We start from the raw sequence: 26,659 nt of genomic DNA, 5'->3' as shown, positions 1-26,659 counted from the left end.
CCCGCCTCAATTTGTCTTCATCTTGACATTTGATGGGGGTTGCCCCCTAAAACAGTTTTTAGCTCAAACAAAAAAACACGTATTTCTTCATTTGTGCCCGTTTATTCACACACCTGCCAAGTTTCATGGAAATCGGAGGGGAACACTTAGATAACCTCCCTTGTAAGTGTATTAATTACAAATCCCGCACGCGCACTATGTATATATATATGTATGTATATTAGCAGGTAACAATATATTATAAACACATTCTTACTTTCCAAAGAAGCGCTCATGTGGGATGGCCAAACGGATCCGGATCCGAAAAATATTAGGATCCGGATCCGAAAATTTTTTGGGTCCGGATCCTAAGGATCCGGAACCAACCGGATCCGTCAGGATCCGAATCTGGCATCCCTAGTTCTGACGATATCACAGGCAGCAAGGATTCTTGCCAGGAGAGGACGCAAGGGTGTCCCTCGGCTCGCCACCCAATCGTCAGCCGTTACTGCCAAGCATTGCACCCTAAGTGTTCGTATTAAGCTACAAGCCACATAATTTAGTTGTCTAATTCCACTGTCATGGGCAGACCCAACTGGTTTTGGCTTATAACTTTTTTATGACGCGCTTCCGGACCTGGGTTCCTTATCTCATATTGGTACGTGGGCGAGTCTCCATCCACCCTCACAGTTTCAGTCAAGTTGCGCATAGCATAATCGTAGCGTGAAATATGTGTGTGAACTTAACGAATAGTGAAATGACAATGATGGAATATGCAGATGCTGACGTGAATATATGAGAAACAGTTGCTATATCGCAACACACACGTGTAGCGCGACAGGTAAAAAAAAATACTGAGAAACTGAACGGGTTCATAACATATGACGATGAAAGCAACTGACATCATAGAATGAAAATTTTTGTATTCAATTTCGTGTATGAGACTTTTTTATACCTCACAGCTTTCCGTACCAGATTTCGTGGTTGAATTCACTCATGCTCTGATTTCGTCATCAAATCTCAACAAACCAGACCCAGTCTCCCTTCCCTCATTGCTATATTCTCTACTAGTTTCTCTACTGAATACTGGCAGTGACCAATTAGAATCCACATTCCAATCACGTGACAAATAATAGTTACTTCTATCCTACGTGATGCAGTACATATAAGAACCAGTGTATTGCATTATTAAGTGACGTCATAAATTAATAAGTGCATTAACAACACCTGGAATATCTGAAAAGCAACATGAATCACAAAACTGAATTTGAAAATCTTACATTTGTATAATGTTAAATAAAAACTGTTATGTTGGTGTTTACCAAGTGTAACGTCTTAATCTCACACAGTTCTTGATCTTCCAACAGGTCCCTCGGGTCGGCCGAACCTCACCTTGAATCTAGACTCTTCTTCGCCGCGGAAGAGACTTGGATTGAGTTTGAATCTCGGCTGTTCTGCACTTTCCGTTGTAGGAGAGAAAGTAGATATGAGCATTCCATTGGAAAGGCAAGGGTAAGGTTATTTGCTGCATTTTCTCTCTTATATTTCTCCATTCGTATAACCACGTATTTATTAAGAAATAAGAAGCTAACACAGTACATAGCAAATTTATTGTTAAAGTGTCATAGCTTACAGATAAGATACTCGCAGTTTCAAGAAGATGATTATGAGACTCCTAGTCATAATCAAGAGATGTAAATTCTTCCCATACATAATATTTACAAAACAGATGTAAATGTCACACTTGAATATTATGTAGCGGTGGCAATAATACCACAGATAATTTCTTAGTGTATTCTATATCAATGTTTACATTTTATATATATATATATATATTTCTATGATAATAATTTTGTTTTCCCCAAATAAGTTCTACTGAAATAGGTATAATTGCATTTACTAACAGTCTGATTTTAGAAGTGCCTTTGTTATTTACTTTTATTATCAGCAATTACGTATCATTTTCCTTCTTCAGATTAAAAGCACAATGTATGCAACCCGCAAAATCAGCTGTATGTTGGGTTGCAAGTAGTAAAGGATAATGTTGATGCGGTGAAATAGAAATATGTGTTTTAAGCTCTTGATTTGATTTTGTTGTTTATCGTCGCTTTTATTCCACTTTTGGCTAATCGCGATGATGGTGATAATGAGTAATGATATCATTAAAGAGAAGAAGGGATTACTCACAACGAACAACCATACCCAGTCCGTGATTCGAACTGAACCCCTGACATCGTACCAAGCAGTGCAATTTTGAGCATGTTCTGTGTAAAGCACACATATTTAATCTATGAGAAACTAAATTCTTGAATAAAAAAGCAAAAGTTGTGATTTTTTTTACATAGGTAATTCCTTGTTGCTTTTAAACTTGTAGTATGCTGTTTACTTGTTTATAATGTTGCAGTGCAGCACAAAAATAGTAATATTTTAACAGTAAAAATTGTCATAGGTAAAAAATAAAATAAAAACAATTCCAAGTTAACACCAACTCACAGATTCGTATTAACAAACATTATAGGTATAGAATTCTCAAATTTGTCAGTGATGCATAAGAGTTGAAGATGGATAATAACCTACTGTTTAAACATTTTTAATGAAAGATTACTCAATACTTTCCGTATTTTGAACAATATACGTTTATCATTTACATGCTGCCTTGATAAATGATAATACATAACATTTAAACACCACAATGAATGTTGGATTGGTAGAATAACAAAGTAATGAACAGAATTTGAATTATATGAGGCTTAGTATGTTTGCCTAATAAACATGTTGAATGATTTTTATTGTAAGTTGAGGCGAACGCCCACATTTCTGGAATAAATCTGTAAATTTACATCATAATGTGTGTTCTGAGGTGAAGTGCAATATATTATGCTCCCTTTTACACTTCAGGTGGTACCATGGGGCAATCACAAGGGTAGAAGCTGAGAATGTTTTACGCGTGCTCAAAGAAGGTAGTTACCTAGTAAGGAATAGTGAGTCGACTAGACAGGATTATTCACTGTCACTCAAGTGAGTACAAATACCCGCACTATTACATTGCATTCCTCTCACATTGTTATTCAAAGTATGTTGCATGTATATGTATACAACTTTCATCCGTATATATATATATATATTTTATTTTACTTTTTAATTCTGCAATTTATCTCTAGCAAAAATAGAGAGCCTAGTTTGTATATCTGCGTACATTGATGATTTGTAAAAAACGTGTATTTTGAGTTTTCTAAAATATTTACAGTTTGAAAATTGCACAAATAAAAATGTAAATTCCAAGCTTTGCATGTAAGTCCATAGAAAATAAGCTTAAATCTCTTGAAAATTTTATTTGATTCGTGCATGTGCTGTTTACTGTTCTATCACAGGGATTACACCCCGTTGCTAAGTTGTAGCTAGAAATGTTTTGAATCTAGTCATCTTTCCCATGTTGTTGGAAGGGAAAGAAAACGAACTTTCCAGTGAACTAGATGAAGAGAGTTTGACTTTGGGTGCCTTCGAAGAAGGACACACTTGCATCCTGGAATAAAAATGAAAACGTATAAAGAACAAGAACTCAAAACGTTTTAACCGAAGGATACTTCATTGGGCAATGAATGAAAGTGATATGAAGTGTGAATTAGAGATGAGTATGAATGCTGTTCACGTTACTAAGGCATCCTCGTCAAGGCAAGGAGGATATAGACAGAGTGAGAGAAATCTTCAGGTAGAAATATATGTTGTTATGGACCTTCATGTCCAAGAAAATACTGGAAATAACACTAGAAACTATTTTTTATGAATATATCCTCCTTATTTTTTACTACATGGATATTTAAGTACTCGCTATATAAACATGTAATGTAGGCCACAATTCCCCTTTATTATCACTGCTTACAATAAAGAAAAGTTGTATTTTGGAAACCATATTTATTACACAAAGGCTGCAAATACAGGCCTAATGCTGTTAATGCATCATAAAACTATTCAATACAAAATTAATACTTCTATCATGAAAATATGACCATTCTTCCGTTTTAATGATAAAATCCGAGAGCCTGTAAGTTAAAACGAGGGCTGTACCAAAAATCATGCAAAAGCTGGCATATTATTTTCATTTACTGATACAGGTCGTTCAAACTTGTACACATTGGTGTAGTAACTATTTCCCTATGGTAACTATTGCAAGCAATGAATACCCGCACTATTACATTGCATTCCTCTCACATTGTTATTCAAAGTATGTTGCATGTATATGTATACAACTTTCATCCGTATATATATATATATTTTATTTTACTTTTTAATTCTGCAATTTATCTCTAGCAAAAATAGAGAGCCTAGTTTGTATATCTGCGTACATTGATGATTTGTAAAAAACGTGTATTTTGAGTTTTCTAAAATATTTACAGTTTGAAAATTGCACAAATAAAAATGTAAATTCCAAGCTTTGCATGTAAGTCCATAGAAAATAAGCTTAAATCTCTTGAAAATTTTATTTGATTCGTGCATGTGCTGTTTACTGTTCTATCACAGGGATTACACCCCGTTGCTAAGTTGTAGCTAGAAATGTTTTGAATCTAGTCATCTTTCCCATGTTGTTGGAAGGGAAAGAAAACGAACTTTCCAGTGAACTAGATGAAGAGAGTTTGACTTCGGGTGCCTTCGAAGAAGGACACACTTGCATCCTGGAATAAAAATGAAAACGTATAAAGAACAAGAACTCAAAACGTTTTAACCGAAGGATACTTCATTGGGCAATGAATGAAAGTGATATGAAGTGTGAATTAGAGATGAGTATGAATGCTGTTCACGTTACTAAGGCATCCTCGTCAAGGCAAGGAGGATATAGACAGAGTGAGAGAAATCTTCAGGTAGAAATATATGTTGTTATGGACCTTCATGTCCAAGAAAATACTGGAAATAACACTAGAAACTATTTTTTATGAATATATCCTCCTTATTTTTTACTACATGGATATTTAAGTACTCGCTATATAAACATGTAATGTAGGCCACAATTCCCCTTTATTATCACTGCTTACAATAAAGAAAAGTTGTATTTTGGAAACCATATTTATTACACAAAGGCTGCAAATACAGGCCTAATGCTGTTAATGCATCATAAAACTATTCAATACAAAATTAATACTTCTATCATGAAAATATGACCATTCTTCCGTTTTAATGATAAAATCCGAGAGCCTGTAAGTTAAAACGAGGGCTGTACCAAAAATCATGCAAAAGCTGGCATATTATTTTCATTTACTGATACAGGTCGTTCAAACTTGTACACATTGGTGTAGTAACTATTTCCCTATGGTAACTATTGCAAGCAATGAATTCCAAGTAAATACTATAGCCATCATTGAATTTTTGAGGAAGATAGGATGACATCCACAGAAGACTGCAGATTATGTACAGAAATGGCAACTTTTGGATTGCTTTTGATACAACCCTCGTATTTTATGAATATAAGATTCAGCGCAACGAGCATGTTTTGTTGTAAATACTTATAATGTGCAATGAGAATGCACTGTAATTTCATTTAGGAATGAAACTTGAACACTTATCTGAAATACCACTGTCTTCACTTAATTATGTATTATCCAGAAATATTTTAAATTATATGCAAAATTAAACTATTGACTAGCATGTTTGATTAATAGTAGCTATAATTTTATACTGTGTTGAAGCAAAGCATGTGTGCCATGTTCAAAATGACTTTCACTTATTTGAATTTGTAAGTTTTCCCCAAATAATGGTATATAACTTTGTAATTATTAAGATTGATTACTGGTATTGTATACGAATTTTTGATAAGTTTTAAGTAAATTGAGAAAGTACTTAGCTTTAGATCACGGAAAATTTGTTTCTAAGTAAAATTTTGAACATTGCCTAATTCTGAAAGTCATAAATTCGTCTTGTTCTAACTAATTCCGAAAGTCATAAATTCGTCTTGTTCTAAGTACATTTATTTCATTGGTGCTGTTTTCTGACCTGTTGTAAATGTTTTTGCATGTGAATCTGCATGGCTTTATCTAATGACTCACGTAATATTGTATGTCTAAATGTGCTGTGTGTAAATTCTATAAGCATGAAATTGTAACTATAATGCCACTTGATTAATTTAAAGTTATAAATATCAGTTGTTCATTTTTAGAAATGTTTAATGTATACATGTAATTCATTTTACGTATATTTGCAGAAGTGCACGTGGTTTTATGCACATGAGAATACAGCAGAGTAAAGAGACAGGAAAATTTGTGTTAGGGCAGTTTAGCCAACCATTCGAAAGCATTCCAGAAATGATTCACCATTACACAATAAACAGGCTTCCTATAAGAGGTGCAGAACATATGTGTCTTCTATACCCAGTGATTGAACAATTGTTATAGAACATATTATCTTTTATGCAAAATATGTCCTTTATGCACAGGGAAAATTGAGTGACAATACGTGCCATAAAACAAGGAGATGTCAGACTGAAGTATGGGAACATTTGTTGTATTATTTTTTGCATGGAAGAATTCGTGCCGAGGTGAAACCTGATAAGCAAGCCATCCGATTGAAGCTGTGTGGTACCAGTATGGAACTCTCATCATAAAGAAGCAACTTCAGCACTACATCTTGAAGTAACACATATTTGCTTCTATCTACAGAAAACAAAAAGAAGTGTCATACAGTTTGATTGTCTGCAGGGAATATTTCGAAACTAAATGTCCATTTTGAAGAAACTTGTAATATTTTCTTTCTCTGCATGAAGAGTATCCGCCCAACAAATAGTAATTATGTAAAAAAGGCAATGAATGTGCGGTGTAAAATTAAATTTCCTTCCAAAGAGTACTGCTGACATTTCTCACAATTATGAAAAATACCAGAGGCCATGCAGCTTCATTGAGTTAGAAGCGCTTCCCAGTGAAAAATTTGAAGAAAGGAAAATAATCATCTACATATCTGTGCTTACATGCTCTAAGCAACTTTACTCTATGAATATAATCTGATGTATCCTCGACTCTCCTTGCCTCATAAATATAAACTTTCTTTTGCAACAAATAAAGTAATCTACAAAGTAATATACTACCTGAAAGGTATTCTTCTTCTATCTGATATGCAAAAGAGAAAAGATATGTGTAAATATATATATATAAATTGGAATTTAACTCAATGAAAGATTTTTGTAAGAGAAGACTTTGAATGATATGTAGAATTTGTAGCTATCTGTGTGCTATATAGCATACGGTAGAACCATGTTGTATAGGATCCTTTTTCCTATAGATTCAGATGCTGTGCATCGGCTATGTAGTTTCAATATACAAAAATTTTGTCTAGGCTCTTGACATGTTTCTGTGGAATGAAGAAATACGTGGTCAACAGGGTGAGAATTTGTTGATTACATTAACGTTAAGTTTTATGTATAGATATGTTCAAATAATAGGAATCAAATAATTTCTTTCCCATTTGATCTTAATCTGTTCTGTTTATTTAGTTTCTGAAATCAGTTCTCATTGAGTCATGGTTGATTGCAGTGTTGTTGAATGTGATGTTTGTCTGTTTTTATTGGAGTATGTTTTGTGGCAGATATGTGAATTGCAACCTGACACCATCTCATACTGAGTTTCAATATGAACTTCAATGATACTTTTGGAATTGCTAAATTGTTGTAAATTTAAATTTTAAATACATAAAACTCCCTGTTTCAATTCATTCAAGCAAGAACATTAGTTAACATTTTCAGCTCCTCTTTAACTAGTTGATTATTCTTCAAATTGCTGAAAAGAGTCAAACTTATTCTCCAGGTAGCAAAAACAAATTTAATACACTAATACTACTCATGCATCATTTTCAATGCATATAAAACTCAAACACCCATATGTCTATAATTAATTATTGAGTTGTGTAAATTCATAGATCAGCTTAATTATTAAATTAACCTACTGCCAAAAGTCAAATTTCTCAGTATGCAATTCTTGTGGTTCACTCAAACGAATACTTTCAGAATTTGCCACTGAACTGATACACTGAAATCTGTTGCTTAAATTAATTTTGCACTAATTGAAAAACATTTTTTGAAATTGTTTCCAGCCACATACCCACATTTTCATAATTCAAATCATCTTCAAGTTAATCTTCAAGTACACCAGTACACGGGATTAATAATGTGTTGTACAACCTGCTTCTGTTCAGGGATCCAAAAAAAAACAGAAATTGTTATTTTAATTCTCACAGTCTAGGTGCTCCTTCTTTTACAAGCAGTGACATTGACTCATTCTATTTCCTTCGTCAAAGCCTCAGTTTACCCTTAAAAACTAGATATATAGAAATCTGGAAAAATAATGCACTGACAAGAAAAAGAAACCCTTCTGAAGTCCGTGGATATACCACTTCAATCTACATGTATAGAGAAAAAAAATCTCTCAAGATGACATACTCGTATCTAGAAATACAGAATGAGATGTACTTTCTGTCAGGTTGTGAGCTGTAGTCAAAAGTGAAATGAATTCCTTGTAGAAAACCTGTGGTTAGTGTAAATACGAGTCTATGTGGATGTTATTTGCTATGAGTTTATGGGACTTGTGCAATGATCTCAATTCAGAATTATGTTTGTAGAAAGTAGTCAAGACATCTTTCTATCAAAAATGGAAAACAAATTAGTTAGACATGATCAAAGTACTTAGTCCTCAGATCTTGTCTGGACATTCATTGAGCAATGAAATTTACAATTATAAAAATTTATACTCTCTTCAAAACAATTTGAACTAATTAGTTAATTCCTTTAAGTCAATAAAGTCAGTTACATAATTCACGTACAGAGTAAGACAATTCTATTTTAATTTCAAAATAAATTTGACATTACTTTATTTCCTTATATGCTGATAATGAAAGAAAAAGTATATCTACATAAATGCAATTACTAAAATAATTCCTATTACATTATTTATTTGTAGTTGAGGATAAAACTCTGAACAAAGGATAACCAATTTTCAAATATATATATTTTTTGGAGTTTGTTTTGTGATATACACTAATTTACACACATTTCATACATCTTCAGAGTTCTGCCAAATAACGCCAAATTATTTCTGTATACCAGAAAAATAAATATTAGATGTCAATTAAGACATAAAGAGGTCTTCCATATATTTATGCCCTTTTACCACGACCTTTAATTATCTTTGGAACTTGTGAGTTTCAACTTAATGTTCAGACGTTTTCTTTAAGTATTTACACTTTATGAAATGTCTTCCAGCATAATATTTTTTTTAAAAATTGACTTCCTCCTTATATTTTCCTAGAACGGTTCTTCCAAAAGAAACTTATTAAGTGATAGAATATACAAATAACGACGGAGATATGAAACATGTGTAAATGAAATCAAATCTCAGTGCAAGATATGGTGACTAAGTATCCAAAAGTATTTTCATAAAACCAAATAGTGCAGCAGATGTTTCCAACTATGTCAAATCTGTATTATACTTCGAGGTGCCAAATTTCAATTACTATATAGGATTGTACAGGCATGTAGCAGATACAGTACAATAATGTTGATTGTTTCTTTATTTTGTTGCATGTAGGGTCTGTAATTAAAGCAGTACTGGTAGGTTTAGTTGTAATAACAAGAGTGATATTAGACAATTTTATAGATGTGGTGAAGTAGAAAACATATGCCATTTCTGTGCTTATAGTTATTTAAATATGCATATATATGTATATATCATCATATTTTGTTGCAAGCCAAATTGTATGTATATAACTATACTGTCCCACAATAAATACATTAACTTGTTCCTATAAATATATAATATTTACTTGATGATGTGTATGCTAATCAATGGTTAATTTAGTGTATGCATATTTACCCTTAACATGTTTAACTATATGTACATATTTTGTTCTGTTTGTAACAATGACATTGTTCATGTTCTTTGTTTTTCTATGTTACAAACACGGAAATGGCATAATGTCTCATATTGGCAGTTACAAGAACCAAACCATTAAAACAAAATGTTGCTGACCATGCTGAGGTTTCTATGCGAGTAACCATATTTGTAAAAAATGAAGGTGATCCTTGTGTAAATGGTTGTTCGAGAGTTGGTTCATTATTAAAAGCATTCCAACATCCAAAGCTAAACTATTGCTTTTTCTTATGTCTCGCCAATTGAAACCTGTTCATTATCTAAATGCTAGTCTATGTAAACATTCACCATACAGTTCCATAGCTTCCTCTTTGCATGCCTGTCTAAGTTTAATACATTTAGTTGAATAAATTATATTATAAGATAAGAAGAAAAGTCACAGTTGTCCAGTCGGTAGGGTATCTGATTGTTTCTCCCACTAGACCTGAGTTCGATTCCTAGGATGTGGAGTTCACTGAGCCCAGAGGCGCAACCACGATTTTTTGTCTGGGGGGGGGCAAGTGCCTGGATAAACGTACCAATAATAATAATATTACATTATTATTATTATTATTATTATTAGTAGTAGTAGTAGTAGTAGTAGTATCAAAGACATTATTATCCTCGCAAATTACGCAAAAACGGGGTAGAAGTCCGTGCTAAAGCATTTGTTTTGGAACAAACTATTTGAATTAATATTTCAACATGTTCAATTTCACATTAATTATGGAAAACAAGCACACAAATTATTTTTGAAAGACATAAAATGCTTGATAAATACAATCCGAATATAATTCTTTTTTTTTAAATTAACATGTATAACTTTCATGCACGATATATGTTTCACACATATGCAACATGGAACAGCGTAAAATAAGAAAATACTATGCAACAGCCACCACTAAATTGTGTACGTATGCAAAGTTTCTTACATAAGCTACAACATATATTATTTTAATACATTACACAATCAATTCATCCATCTCATAATAAATCAAAAGCAAAAATGACATAAATTGTCTCTCAAATGTGTGCGCTCCCTTTCCTCAAAACAATTGCTCATGCATTGAAGAAAAAATTAATTGAGAGAAGTCTCACGCCTCTCTAGCTGGTAATTTACAATGCATTACTGAAAACAACTATAAACAGCGAGCGAAGCGAGCAAGAAAAGTTTTAGATCAATTTTTTTTTTCAGACTGAAATCAATATTGATTTATTGAGGCGCAAATAATTTTACGGGGTGCCATGGCATTCTCTCTTTTACAACTTTTTTTAAATTTAAATCGTTCGGCTCCCAGGGCCAACTCCCGACGCTCCCTATACGGCTCTCAACTTCATAAGACTAAGAACTGCAAGTAATGCGAGGGAATCGAGCAAGACATTTTTACGAACAGTATTTTTATTTGCATAAAATTTTTAATTAGGGGCCGTAATTGCTCCCCCCACCTGCAGGTACCCTTAGCCGTCAATGTTTGCACCCCCTAGAACTCATTTCCGTCTAAGGTTGGGGGCAATGCCCCCTGCGGTTGCTTCACTGACTAAGCCTATAATAAATGGGTGCCTGGGACAAGTCTGGGAGGCGGGTAGAGGTGGCCATAGCATAGTGCTCATCGCATTATCTCCACAAATGGTCAAGATTGTGTATGCATGGGGCTCTCTACCTCTGCACCCAAGAATGCCTCTATGGCATGTTGCAATATGCAGGCGGTAGATTAACCTTTTATAATATAAGAAGGTTGCGAACTTTTCTGAATGCTAAACAATTCTATATCACTAATATTTGCTTTCACTGCCCTTCAACTATACTATACCTCTTTGATGTGTTTTACTGTGATAACATGGGCAAACAGCAAAAACTCTTACAGTTTAAATCCCATAATTTTAGTGCAACATTATTTTTTCAGAAATCATTACATGTCCCACTTTGAATACAAAATGTGGATATTGGCCACACACCTCTAATCTAAATATCCACTGTCAGTATATGTTGCAATTTTTCAATTTATTGCAATATTTGATGTCTTGAAGAAGTCCCAGTTTATGTGTGACACTTTTCCGTTGCATTTCTCATACCTCTGTATAACCAGGCAGCCTGGAAGGAGCTCCTGTAGCTTTCTTCTCGACTGGTTGGATATGTAAACTGCCACCCAAAAGGAAACCGGGAGATTTGTTGCCTGCTCCACCCAGGGACGGCGCCAGGGGTGGGCACGGGTGGGCAAGCGCCCACCCAAAAATTCCTGTGCCCACCCGATTGCCCACCCAATCAAATTCAATAAGTACATATACTTGGAGATATATGAATAATTCGATAATTAAGTGTATTCTGGTGTTCATAACATGTACCAGGTGGTTATAATTAAAGTGACGGTGTTCAGAGTGGTACAGCACGGGCTGTAATGAGAGTAGCAGTCTGAAACTTCGTAGATATGCTAATGAAACAATGCGCTCGCGAATTATGAAAAAAAAAAATAGTTCCAATTCTCGCCACCAGGGTAAAAAATGGCGCTGTAAGCAGTCAAAACGTGGAATTTTCCGTAACTCTGACGTCAAAGTCTGTGACATTGCCTAACCATTGTGTGAGCTCCCTGGTTGTGGTTGGTGACGCTTGTTGCTTTTTCCTTTAGTAATGTTCATGTAATTCGAATAGTGAAATTGTAGCGATATTTTATTACAAAGAGTATTGTTTTCTGCGATTTATAGTGTTTTTCCTGTAACTATATCAAGTGTTGACTGCTTACAGCGCCATTTTTTACCCTGGTGGCGAGAATTGGAACTATTTTTTTTTTTTTTTTGCATAATTCGTGAGCGCATTGCTTCATTAGCATATCTACGAAGTTTCAGACTGCTACTCTCATTACAGCCCGTGCTGTACCACTCTGAACACCGTCACTTTAATTATAACCACCCGATATATTTTACTTGTTAATATTATCTATGCTAGAAATATTCACATATTATCAACCCATAAAAAGCCAATTTTGTCATTAGGTGAAAGTAAATACTAGAGCTATTGAAACAAAAACTGTGATCAAATGAATACTTCCATGACTAAAAACAGCTAGTAGGCTTGGGATGCTCAAAATTATGCAGAGTATGATCAAGATTAGATCAGAATTATGGTGAACTTGAGAACTGCAGCTCCGGGCCTCCACATACGTATATAAATCCCGGCCTGGGTATGGTTAAAATTATCTCCAAATAAACAAATAAAATCATCATCTTAGCGTTACTTCCTCCGGCAACACAATACATTATTTTGACTTTTTAATTATTATTATTAGAATAATTTAATCAAGAAGACTTAGATGGGCAGGCCATGTGACATGAATGGCAGAGGAAAAAAGAGCTTACAGGATTCTTGTTGGGAAACCTGATGGTAAGAGACCAGTAGGAAGGCCAAGACGAGGATGGAGGGATAACGTTGAGATGGACCTAAAAGAAATCGTCAAGGATCGAAAAGATTGGATTGATCTTGCCCCGAATAGGGACAGATGGAAGGCTTCTGTTGCTGAAGCCATAAACCTTCGGGTTTAATTATGCTAGAGAGTATAATATAGTTTTAATTAGCTCTGCATTAAAATTCCAGAAGTGTCTCTTTTTTTATTTCATTACAATTTTTATATACTTGTTATCTTCAAATATCAACATGGTATGCGAAATATCAACTTTATATTCATTTTACTAATAAGAAGAAATCACAATAATCACTTCCATACTGAATAAATTTTAATAAACCAGTTATGTATGGAAAAAGCTACAGAATTATTCAATTGCTAATGAGTGGCTTATCCTATTTAGAAATCCTCGTTCCATACATAAATTTTGCCACATGAATGAGCCGAAAATGTCAACAGAATCTGTAGATGCAGCTGAAGTAAAGAAAAAACGTTGTCACGAAGTATCCAGAAGACGATTTTATTAGTTAATTTTTAAATACACTTTTATGCTCAGATAGGCTAATCGGGACTAAACCTACAGTTTAACGTGGAACCAGTGTGCATTGTGCTTCCACCAGAGGAGGGTGGAGTCGAACACGGGACGTCTTCATTATAATGCGACAGCGTTATGCCTTTGGGGAAAAATATACAGAAAGAACTCGCACCAAACGTGGCATTTTATCACCACAGAAGATGCATCCATTTTAGGAGGGTGATTGCCTGAGACAAATATTTGAGACTTTCGGAAAACAACGTCATTGTTCACGGAATTAGCTGCCTTGACTTGATCCACTAATAAAACGCTGTGCAATTGAAACTACCATCTCAACTTTCTAAGAGGTATGAACTAATGCAACTCCCTTTTTGGAAGAGTAAGTTGTGGTTAAGTTGTTATATTTAACCTTTAAACAGCCAAGCCGGTTTTCGCAAATAACCTCGCTCACCGCCGCCGCCGCCTTTCCGCGCGATTTTTAAATTTTTACACTTATTTCAGAAAAACGTTATATCTCGGAGACTATTTGAGCAATCTACTTCGGATAACTTTTGTTTGAAAACAAAAACATCGGAGCAAGTGACCGTGTACAATTTAGAAAGCCCAAGTGAAAAAACGGGGTTGGGAGGGGCCAAGTCCACAAATTTCAATGAAAAAATTTGGTGTTCGCCCTCTCTTCTCACGTTATTTTGGAAAAAGTGCGCAAACTTTTGCATTGTTTTCAAAGAATAGACCTTTTGCAACAAAGGGGAACTTCTTTCAAGTCTCTAGTCCTCATACAGGCTGAAATATGACGCAATATGTACAATCCTGCATTTTGGCAAAAGTGGCTAATTTGCATATTAGAGAATAAATTAGTATATCTCGGAGACTATTTGAGCAATCTACTTCGGATAACTTTTGTTTGAAAGCAAAAACATCGGATCACGCGACCGTGCACAATTCAGAAAGCTCAACTGAGAAAAACGTGGTTGGGAGGGGCCAAGTCCCCAAATTTCAATGAAAAAAAATCTGGCGTTATTTTGGAAAAAGGGCGAAACCTTTGTATTGTTTCAAAGAGTAGACCTTTTGCAACAAAGTGAAACATGTTTCAAGTTCTAGTTCTCATACAAGCTGAAATATGACGCAATATGTACAATTTGCATTTTGGCTAAAAATAGCTAATTTGCATATCAGAGAAAGGGGAGGGGGTGGGTTTTCTTCCACATGACATTTCAATGTCTTGTCTCAACATCTGTCAGCGTTTACAACCTCACATACAAGTATGAAGGTCCTAAAAGCATGTGAATGTTGGAATCGGCACCATGGGTCATATATGACCCATTGGCTGTTTAAAGGTTAAAATCATTTTTCTGCTAATTTTGATAATAGCGACGATAAGGTTCAATGGTGATTAGATTAAAGTTACGAAGGGGCGAAAACAAACACAAGCTGACACTCAAAATACAAACCCTCATAAATTATTACTTTGACAGTGGTTCCAAGCACCAGGGACTCGTTGCCTGAAAGAATCAAGTTTCCAGGGTGTGCTGCACAGGATAGAGGTTGACATTCTAGTGTGTTCGAAATGGTCACGCCATCCAACCCAAGTCACTATGAAAAATATATGAATTATTACTGGCACAGTGATCAACTTCGATGAAGTCCTTGTGTCTTAAATCATTTTGTTACCTCAAAAAATATGTTCATGTAACCAACCATACGTGTATTGCTTCTCCCGCATAAGTAACATGACAGTTCAGAAAATGAATAGCAACTTAGCTAATAATCTTTTCAATTCTGAACAGATTTTTCGATCTTACCTGTTTGTGAGTGATATTCAGTCAAAATAGCCTTTCATTAGCCTAGGAATACTTCATGGACAATGAACAAAGCATTTGATTTCCGTGTGTGTTTTAAATCATTCCTAATAAGACGTTCATTTTAATCCAAACATTCAGTGGCGGCGATTAGGAGGAGCGGGAAGTGGGGGATGCAATTCCCCAGCCACTTTTTGCCCCCGCACTATGGCCTTTTTATGTTAAGCCTTTTCTACCTAGAAAAAGTATATTGTCCTTGCCCCTCAAATGTTGGCACCCAATCGCCGCTGCTACAAACATTCAGATAGATTTCTCAGCTGTACAAACCTTGTAAGCTAAGAAAAGTGACCCCTAAGGAGTAAGAAAACTCATTCAGTTAAAAACTCATAGGATGAAAATACTATGCTCAGGAACATGTATTTAAATTACGAGAAACTTCACGATTATCTACCGTTGCACTATCTATCATTGTCTCCGAATACATAAAGTCAAGTATGTGCCTTATATTTGCAACACAAGCTTAAACCTAATTCACATTTATTTCACTGTATTAACATGCATGAAAGAATGTGATTAGAATGTATGGCTGCGCATGGGTAAACAGTTCCCTGAAATAATTGTGTCCATCAGAGACAAAGCGAAAGGAAATGGAACAAGATGCGAGAATAGATTAGAAAATAAAAAAGAGGAAAACAAAAAGGAAAAAAAGTAAGAGGACAATCGGGAGTGTAAGAGAGAGAGGGATACATACGTCTTACATACACATATATACTATATATCATGCATGGTCTTACATTTATACTGCCCACCCTAATCTATCAATAAGGAGCTTCTGCCCACCCGATCGAAAATTTCTGGCGCCGCCCCTGGCTCCACCTCGCCTCCAACCACATGGGCCGCTGGAAAAGTTAGAATGCAGTTAATTCAGGTACTCCAGTCTATCACCTTTCATTATTGATAGGGGACTTTCTCTTGATGTCTTTTCATTTCATAGAGAAACTCTGAGGTTAGGGGATAGAGGTGTGCCCATGATTTTTGAAAGCGAAGGTTTATGTATTTTTTTTTAGCAGTCAGCCCTCATTTTGCCAACTTTTCCTGCATTGACATATTTTTTAATGTTTTCTTTTTATTTTAGGAATACTGGGGCAAAGAGGAGTTATGACCCCCACAAACCTCTGACTAGGGAAGTAAATCAGTAATTATAGCACTTGCCCCGAAAATTTTACACATTTTATTTATGTATATTAAAGTTGTGCAATCACGAGTTGAAGTTTTATTATACCGTATGAAATTGGAAAACATTGTGTGTGCAGACAATATACTTTTTTCCAAGTGCGGAAACAAAGTGCATTTTGGTTGTTTTATCAGATAGATATTTATGGACACGGATTTGGATAAATGCAGGTTTTCACCCTAAAAAATAACTTCATTGAAATACTTAGCCTTTTTGTGTATGTAAACAACACTACACTTTATGTATTCGTGTGTAATGGGGGAAAGATGGGGGGGGGAGCTTGAAAGCTTATACATCAATTGCTACCTCAATTGATGAGTACATTACATGCCACTGAATACAACAAACTTTTGGCTTCAAATGAGGAAGGAGTGGATAGTACTGCTGCTTTGCTTTTTTATCTTCCGTCGTAAATGACCTTTTGTAAACTTATGTGTTCCCTCCTTGCTCTACTGTTACAGCTGTTAAGTTTGGCAGTGCAATACAAATCGAAACTCTCGTCAGCATGGTAACATATCTCGATTGGTTCAAGGCCAATACACCCTCATTCTATCCACCTACAAAACTGATAAGTGTTCATTGACAGCTCTAAACTCTCGTCGCTCAAAGAATAAGTGACAGACAAGTTGGTCTTGAAACTGGTTCTCCTCTACCAATCAGACTCTCATGAGAGTTCCTTGTGAGTGTCCCTTCATATTTAATCACAACTTTGCGATTAGTCAAAAACGGCAGAAAAGCGAAGCCAAAAACACTAATCATTTAATATTCAAGACTGACAATTAATATTGAATTAAATTAGAGTTAAGTGCTAGTACTTTATTAATGTTATATTTAATGCGAGAGATTTATAAATTAGGCTATAAAAAAATTGGTAACCCACATATAATTATTGACAAACCAATTTGGTTAGGAGACAGATTCAAAAATATTGGATTTACGAAAGTCAGATGCGCATTCTCTTTAACTGAAATAGAAATAGTCTCGGCCACCGGATTATTTCTATTTCAGTTAAATATCCGTCTTGATTATCTATGCTACGAGTCTGTAATGATGTTATATCGAAGAAAGCTTATGATAGGTGTTGACAGTAGTGGCTTCTGCCTATTCGCACGTGCACACCCAAATAAATCTGTAATGCAAAACATTATTATTATACTTATTCATTGAACTCTGTCTCCTTCGAAACATCAAGTGTTCCCACGCCGCTTCACCAAGAGAGGTGGTGGAGAAGCCTGCTATCAGTGATATCAACCCGCGTAGACCGAGCCGCGCTAGGGGCTTGGCTTGAACGTAATGTTAGTTTCGCTCCCTATGACGCTGTTGCAGCAGTCGCGCAGAGGACGCTGATTGGGTCTTTTGGCTTGAGCACCTTGTGAGGGGAGGTTGCATCGTTCAGGAACACAGCGATCGGTGAGCTAGCAATGTAGTGTTGCAAACCCATTCCATTAGAGATCGTGTGAGAGTCGAGGCAACCCATACATCATTGCATATTGAGGGAGTTTTTTTTAGAAAAGGGAAATTTCGATGGTATATTGTCCCTCCGATTCTGTCCCGAGCATGAAGGGGAAGAAACGGATTGAAGGGGAGGAAGGCAACTGAAAGCGAGATGGGTGTTTTAAACATGCCTGGTATTGCCTTTGCTTAGTGCATCTTGGCCAAAATAAATGGTCTCTGTGCAGGCCCGTAGCCAGGAATTCTTAGTAGGGGTTGCGAAGTCAATCCTAGAGGGGGCAAATTTTTAATAGATTGTGTTGCATTGACAGATATAGCAAGGTACAGAGAGGCACTTGTCCCCCCTCCTCCAAAAGTAATAAGTAACAGGAAAGGGATGTTATCTTGAAACTCCAACGAACAATAAAAGTTCGAGCAACATCAAATAACAATAATTCGATAATAACCTTTCGGACTACCAAAGAATACAAAGATAAAGTTTAACATAAATAGGCTAATCGGGACTGTATCTACTTTATATTTACAGGTCAATAATGTTAATAGACGATTCATATGTACCAACAGCTTTGGGCTTCTCTGCAGAACTGATTAAGGAAGTCATTTATAAATCGTGCTTCATAATGTTTCCCTCTAGTTTCCAGTATGTAAGATTTTTACGCACAAAGGAATCTAACGAGAATCCAACAACACCATTGTGTTGTGTTATGCAAGAAAAATCGAATTAATTAAATAATAATGGTTACATATTATTTAGACTTTGATGAATTGTGTAAAAAATGTGTAATACATTTTTTGTAGGCCTACTTGCTAAAACATTGAAACATCGGTCTCTTACTCCACCACGGATTCTATTTGCTTCAAATGAAAGACTCTTGCATCATTACAGACAATGTTTGCCTACTGGTTACGTTAACCATTTTGCAAAATATTGTGTTGTTGAAATACGTGTGTTTGACACCCGACAATCAAATAGGAATCCCTTGATTGATCAATGACTTCTTGGATTACAGTGTCATCATTAATATTTCATATCAAGTTTTATAGGGGGAAATGTTGTATCCTCTTTACATTATGAAAAATACCTTCCTTAATGACTATGGTACGAAACCGAACGATATAAGAGGCCTCCTTCGCCTTACCCCATTTCCGCGGCACGAGGTCTCTGGGCCGCTTATCGCCACCACTTTTTGAGCAGAAGCGTGCAAACCCCAAACATCAGTTTTTTAAATGCTGATACTGATTTCTGCCAGTCACAGAATGGCTTAAGATATATGAATAAAATTAGGAGAATCCACTCCTTAACAGAAGAGTTGACATAATAATTTGTCAAAAAATTAGGTTGTGCCTGAGGTACTTTAACAGCCAACGTCTACAACAGACACAATGTAAATAGAATATAATTTGAGAGATTTTCAATCGTATTTAGGGCCTCCCCGATGGCGCAGTGATAGCGTCGTTGCCTTGGAATCAAGGTGTCCCGGGTTCGATACCCGGTGGAGGTACATAGTGGTTCGGATCTCACTTTAAAACTGTAGGTCCAGTCCCGATTAGCCTTACTGTGCATAAAGTGGACTTAAAACACCAATTCAATCAATCAATCAATCGTATTTATTTCACTGCAGCTTTTTTCTAGTTGTCATTTTCTTGAACCTATATTCATAGGGTGCCGCCTGATAACACAGACAACTTTCACAGTGTGTACAGGAGATCAAGGCAAGCAACTCTTCTCAGTCACTATTTACTTGTCTAATTCTACTTTCGATGTTACAAGCAATCGAAATATGGCATCTTCTGTCCTTAATGTATGCAATCTCATTGATAGCTTCTAAGTTGCAAATGGCATTAATTTTTACTGCCGTTTAAAATTCTGAGTGCAATATATTGTATAACATGCTATGGAAACGATATCATGCAAACAGTCAGGGTTAAAACTTAACTTTTCCATTATAAAATGGATATCATAACCCACACCTATGTTGCTTATCATATTTGATGCGTTTGAATAGAGAAATTATTCATAAGATTTGAAATTGATATTTACACTCCAAGATGCTTAGTGTAACCCGTATCAAACTACAAATTTTATCGCTTTCTAACCGAAATAATAAATGTGAAACACTATCACATTTGCATCGTGTTTGATATTAATTTGAGCCAGTAAGCTGTCCTACATCTTTCACTAGCCGACCTCCATGGTGGGATGGTTAAATGACACACTACGAAGCCAGTGGTCCCAGGTTCGAGCCTGGGCACTAGTGTTCTTTGTGAGCAGAGGCGAAACCACAATTTTTTATCTGGAGGAGGCGGTGAAGTACCAGGACATAATAATAATATTAATATAGTGGTGGTAGTGGTAGTAATAATAGTAGCATTAATATACGTTATTATCTTTGTAAATCATGCAAAAGGGGCTAGAAGTCGGTGCTAAAGCATTTGTGTTTGAACAAATGATTTGAAATATTTTTTCAACACGTTCAATTTCATATTAGCTAGTAATGGAAAACAAGCACACAAACTGTATTTTTGAAAGACAGAATATGCATGACGAACATTATTATTTTTGTACATATGACACGTATAACTTCCATGTACAACATAGTTTACACATATGCAACATGGAACAACGTAAAATAAGAAAATACATATGCAACATGTTAATGCTAAATTGTGTACGTATTCAAGTAATATATATATATATATAATATTTAAATACATTAGGCTACATGATCAATTCCTCCGCCAAATTTTGTCTCAAATGTGGGCGCTCCTTTTCCTCAAAATAATTGTTCATGCACTTAAGCAGCAACAATCTGAAGTATATATATATATCTGGCCTTACTTCTCTCTCGGGTAATTTAGAATGCCTTACAGAAAAGAATCATATTGGGATCGAAGCGAGCAGGAAAATCTTTATATCCAAATATTTGCAAAGTGAAAACAATATTTATTTAATAGGGCGCAAATAATATCACGGACGCCATGACATTCTCTTTAACATTTTTTTTTTCGTTTAGATCGTTTTGCCTCCCTAGGCTGACTTCCGCCGCCCCCTAGGTATGGCTCTGAACTTGGACTATAAGAATAGCAGATATTCCGGTTGCGAGCGAAGCGATCAAGAAAATTTTACGAAATGTACTTTTATTTGTATAAAATTCGAAATCGAAGGTGAAATTGCCCCTCTGTAGCCCCTGCAAGTGCCCTTAGCCGTCTGGAAGAAAAGTGCAAGAAACACTTGAAAATTAATTCCATCTCGAGTATCCATTTGTCCTGCTGTTCTTAGATTATGTTAGTCATGTTTCTTTACTTCAATGTTTGCCCCCCCTAGATTGGACTTCCGTCCAAGATTGGGGGGACAATGCGAAATCATTTCCCGAAGTCTGAAACTGGAAGGGAATTCTTTCCCCCCTATCCTGATACGACATTATACGGAATCCACCTTCATAAATCACAAAATCAATAAATGTCTTTGTTATGTTGCTAGAGTAATACAGAATATAATTGTAAAGATTAGTGAGAATTCCAGGTCGGAATTTGTTCTGTATTTTTCACAGGGGGAGAAAGGCAGGCTCTCAGGGGGGGCAGTTGCCCCCCTGCCCCCCTCTAGCTACGGGCCTGTCTCTGTGGCCCGGTAGCCGAATTATCAACCCGCGCGGAGGGAGCGTACATCAATCAGTCAGCTGTTTTGCATTGTGTGTTTCTGTTACTGAGTTGCAAAATTGTTTAGCGCTGTCAAAAGCTCGTACCTGTTTCAGTGCAAACTTTTTGATTTCATGATGAATAGGAAAACTGTACATAGCGAAAGCAGAGACTTAATATTTTACGTTGTTGAATTTTTGGAGGGAGCTTAGCTACAAAGCCTGTAGCAACTGCAGGAATATATGTATACGGCGGAAGGGAAGGAAAAATTCTGAAGTACGAAGCAGAGCAGTGTGGACTGAGTGAGTACTGTAATTTTCTTTAACATGTATTATTCTCTTGATTTCGCTTCATTTGCTTGGTTCGATCAGTGTGTCATTAGAAATAAACAACGGCTAGATAGATTACAACTGATTTCCTCCATGTGGTAGTTGGATCGGCTTCTTTGGTGTACGCCAATGTTGTTATTCTCCTTGTTCATTAATATCAGGAGAGCGGAGGAGGAAGTTCTTATGAAATATTTTGCAAATTGACAATGGTATTGATATTGTAGATCGGTATTTCTATGTTTTGAGTGATTTTGTCAGATTATCGAATGTTGAATTACATATTGCACAATAATATCGCTCTTCTCGTGATTGGCTGGATAATTTCAGAAATATTTGTATTTTTTAAAAAACCCGTGTTAAAAAAATTTGAAATATAACTGTTATAGCCTCTTTTTCAGTGAAAGGTGATCCAAACTTGGGTTTCCAATATATTAAGCATCATTATGTACGCAAAAACAGGTGTGAGTATTTGACAGGGCTGGTATACACGTCTGGACACGAGACTAAAGTGCACACCCATAGAACCAGACCACGAGCCGCCACTGGGTGTTGATCATTCTTGGTGTTTCGGTGTGATGCAGACGTTTCCGTTTTCGGCGCCGAACGTGCAAAAGGAGAAAAACCCGGACAAGAGTAAATATAGCCGCAACCTGTGAAGTATTGACGTCCGATTAAATTACCATTCTGGCTAGTGTGAAAAGAAATATATCTAAAAAAATTATTTCTCTCTTCGCTCGCAATTTTGCATTGAATAATATGTGTTTGATCTTTTGACGAGATGTTTGTAAAGGATTGAACTACTAAGATAAATTCAATGTAATTATTGCTACGGAAAATTACAATATTTATCCCAAGTAATAGAAGGGGCGAGTTCTTTGAAGGAGACACCTTGTAATCTCACTCCGACCTTAGAAATTTCTGACAGGCTCTGTACGTGCAACAGCAAAATGAATCGATCACAGAAAGAAATTAGTTTTGGTGTGCCCAGATTGAAAAACAATTTGTGTTAAACAAGTATTTGTCTCCTCCCAGGAACACTGTTTAAACGCTCGTAACTAATTTATTTTCTGACAATTCAGATTAGCTTAAGTATTTAACCAATCATTGTGATAGGAGTACATATTTGAAAATTTGAATATTTCAATTAAAAAATTATGCAGTTTTAACAGGCTATTAATTCAAATAATAATAAATTACTGCTTATCCAAATTATTTTGGGGTATTATGATGAAAGATTTGGGAGGAATGCGTGCACGACCTTGGGGGGGGGGGGGGGGATGGGCACTCCTGTGACCGACTCTATTTTATCGCAGCAGATTTTACAATTCGGCTAGCAACAGTGAAAAAGTAATAATGGAATGTTTATTATTCTGATTTAATGATACAAGTGACACAGAAAACACACAATTAATAAAAAACACATACTGTACTCGTTATTTTAATAAGGTAATTGAAATTTCCATATGCGAAACGAAATATTAGAGAAAATATTTTTTATGTACTCAATTTGAAAATTCAGGCGGCAGGTGGAAAATTTTCAATCACCATGGCGACCGAGCGCCTTGTACAAGGTGATCCAAAAAGGCCGCCCCTTTTCAATTGGTGAGCATAACTTTATTTAGGCGAATAATTGCAAGCTACAAGGACAGAAGTGTTGCACAGACATGGGAGTTTGATACAAGATATGTCAATCAGGTTGTGAATGTCACATCACATCACGTCTCACTTAAGTTTTGAATATAACATCACTCAGGTGAGCACCACCACCGTTGTTGGAGCACTCATGAAGCCGAGCCACGAAGCTACGCCGCAATGTATTCTCCAGCATAGCAACCGGAATAGCAGCGATTTCAAGGCGGATGTTCGCCTCCAGTTCCTGGATCGTTCCTGGGCGGGTTTCGTAGACCCGGGACTTCGGGTATCCGCACAAGAAAAAAATCAGCTGCCGTCAGATCCGGCGAACGTGCCGGCCAAGCCACGTCGCCATATCGGGAGATGAGGTGGCCGGGAAAAAGGTCGCACAATTTGGCAATGGACACACGGGCTGTGTGTGCTGTTACACCGTCCTGTTGGAACCATGTGATCAGAGGAAGGCGTTGGAGTGCCGGCACGAGAAAGTCTTGGAGCATGGTCACATAACGCTCTGAATTGACAGTACACGTGGCACCAGTGGTATCGCGAAAGAAGTATGGTCCGATGATTCCTGATGTACTGATCCCACACCACACAGTTAACTTGGGACTGTGCAACTCACGCTGATGCAATCGCCGCGGGTTTTCTGTACCCCAGAAACGGCAATTCTGTTTGTTGACAGACCCCGATAGCAAAAAGTGTGCCTCGTCAGACATCAGAAGGTTGTCGACAATGCGTGCATCTTGTACCCACATGTCGAGAAACGTGTCACAAAACTGAACACGTGCCACTTTGTCGGCTGCGGTCATTGCTTGCACTACTTGCACCTTATACGCTCGTGTATGTAAATCCAAGTGTAAAATGCGATGTAAACTGCCATACGTCATATGCAATGCTTGCGATCTGTGGCGGCGCACTGATCTTCGTGGACTTCTTTCGATGTCATCCCGCACACGGTTGATGTGTTCCTGTGTCCTTACAGCTCGGGGTCGTCCAGGAGACGACCTGTGTCGTACTGAACCCTCCTCGTGCCATTTCGCTACCCAGCGCCGTATGGTGTGTTTGTCCGGTGCGTCTCTACGCTGGCCTAGTCGGCGGAAAGCTCGTTGGGTTGCAACAATGGACTTGCTTTTTATAAACAGCTCTACCGCGCGAACACGGTCTTGCACATTCCACTTCTCCATCGCAACTGATTCTCCCACTATTCGTGAATACGCTTCACTGCCGCCAGCGCGCGCCGGCCAGTGTTGGCTTTGCAGTAGCCAATTGAAAAGGGGCGGCATTTTTGGATCACCTTGTATTTTCTACCCCTGTTTATTATTAGTACACCACTTACTACATGCATCCATTCAAAACCTTGGTACAGGGGCATGTGAAACGAAAGCGACGCCCTTTTAATTGATGGTCAGAGAAGTTATCTAGTAAAGGAGACGGTTGATGATGTTTAGTTCAGGAGCTGAACTTTGATCACTTTCTTTGTCACCTGCGGAGTTAAGAAATGGCAAGAGACATCGAATACATTAGGTTACTGTAAATAGATATCGTCTTTATAGGTATTACTTCTGAGTAATTAAACAGACTAATCGACTGCTGACACGCAAGGGTGCCCTCAGGATTTTTCTCAGGGGGTTCATAGAAACGATTATTATTATTATTATTATTATTGCTATTGTTATTATACTTATAATTATTATTATTATTAGTTGCTACTGCTACTTTACAAATCATCAAATTCATCCAAATGAATTCAAAATACTTTGGCGTTGTATACAAGTTAAGGCTGGAGTATACTATTTAGATAGAGACTGGATTCGTCTTTCTTCCTTTAATAAACATCTAGGCTGTTGATAAACAGTTCTTTATTTTTCGTACTTTTTCACAATGCACAGATATCAATCAGAGTCAGAGACCACTTAACCTACTGTCCTTCATGGTAACTCTGCTTCATGTTTTTACGTGCCGAAGGTTACTGTAAAATAATAGTAACAATACCAATAATGATAATAATAATAATAATAATAGTTGCTGTTACTTACGGCCTGTAATTCGCTGAAAACAATATTTTCTGTTATAAAAGGTCGCTAAAATGTTACCGTTCGAATTACATTAACTCTTTCCAGAAATCTGAGGGGGGGGGGGGCACGGGGACCCTTGCTGACACGGTCTTAATAGACTTCTGGTTTAAATTCCCTTGGCATATGTCTAAAATGCTTTGTTTGCTTCATTGAAAAGAAAAACATATTTTGCCAACCCACCCAACCCTGAACGTGTGCAGCATTTCGGGTGACGTGCATAATGATCAATTTCATTCATACGAAGAAAATAATTCTAGCATACTTAAATTAATGTGAGCCGAAAGAAATAATCTCCTAATATTAATAGATTTCTAAAATCTTAACTTTGATACCTACAGGCCCATAGCGAGGGGTGTGCTAGAGTGGGGGGCTGAAGCAGGCCGGTACCCAGGATTTTTTCAAGGGGGGCCAGCCCCTAAGGTGGATTTTATAAATTTTCTCTAAAGAGGCACAGTATGTGTATTAATGTTGTAAACATATTATACATTATATATGTAGAGAAATTTGCGCATTTCGATGATGGGAATCCTTGAAGAACGACATTTTCTAACCTGCGATTTTTTAAGAAATGAAATAATAAAAGTAGCCTACAAGAAGCAACATATGTCTGTGCGGTGATAGATGATGAGTTTACCAGGCATTTTGCATAACTTTTCAGACTACTGTATAATGACTTAACATGCTAAAAAATTAGAGTTGTACTTCAACTTTGCAA

The 26,659-nt window shown here is 36.5% G+C and overlaps 1 protein-coding gene across 1 annotated transcript in view; it reads left to right on the top strand.

Annotated features, from left to right (window-relative positions):
* The window catches only part of hwt (SH2 domain-containing adapter heavyweight), a 644,945-nt gene extending 634,871 nt beyond the window's left edge, over window positions 1–10,074 (top strand). Inside the window, exons 5-7 of the mRNA XM_083118544.1 lie at window positions 1,347–1,491; window positions 2,878–2,997; window positions 6,170–10,074. Coding sequence (XP_082974670.1) covers window positions 1,347–1,491; window positions 2,878–2,997; window positions 6,170–6,359 — 455 coding nt within the window. The 3' untranslated portion in view covers window positions 6,360–10,074. The remainder of the gene's footprint in view (window positions 1–1,346; window positions 1,492–2,877; window positions 2,998–6,169) is intronic.
* Window positions 10,075–26,659: the final 16,585 nt, after the last annotated feature.

This window comes from Lepisma saccharinum, chromosome 3 (assembly GCF_977018435.1).
Source record: "Lepisma saccharinum chromosome 3, izLepSacc3.1, whole genome shotgun sequence".
Classification (NCBI taxonomy): Eukaryota; Metazoa; Arthropoda; class Insecta; order Zygentoma; family Lepismatidae; genus Lepisma; species Lepisma saccharinum.
Note: the sequence above shows the minus strand (reverse complement) of the source record. Positions and strands in the feature narration are given on the sequence as shown.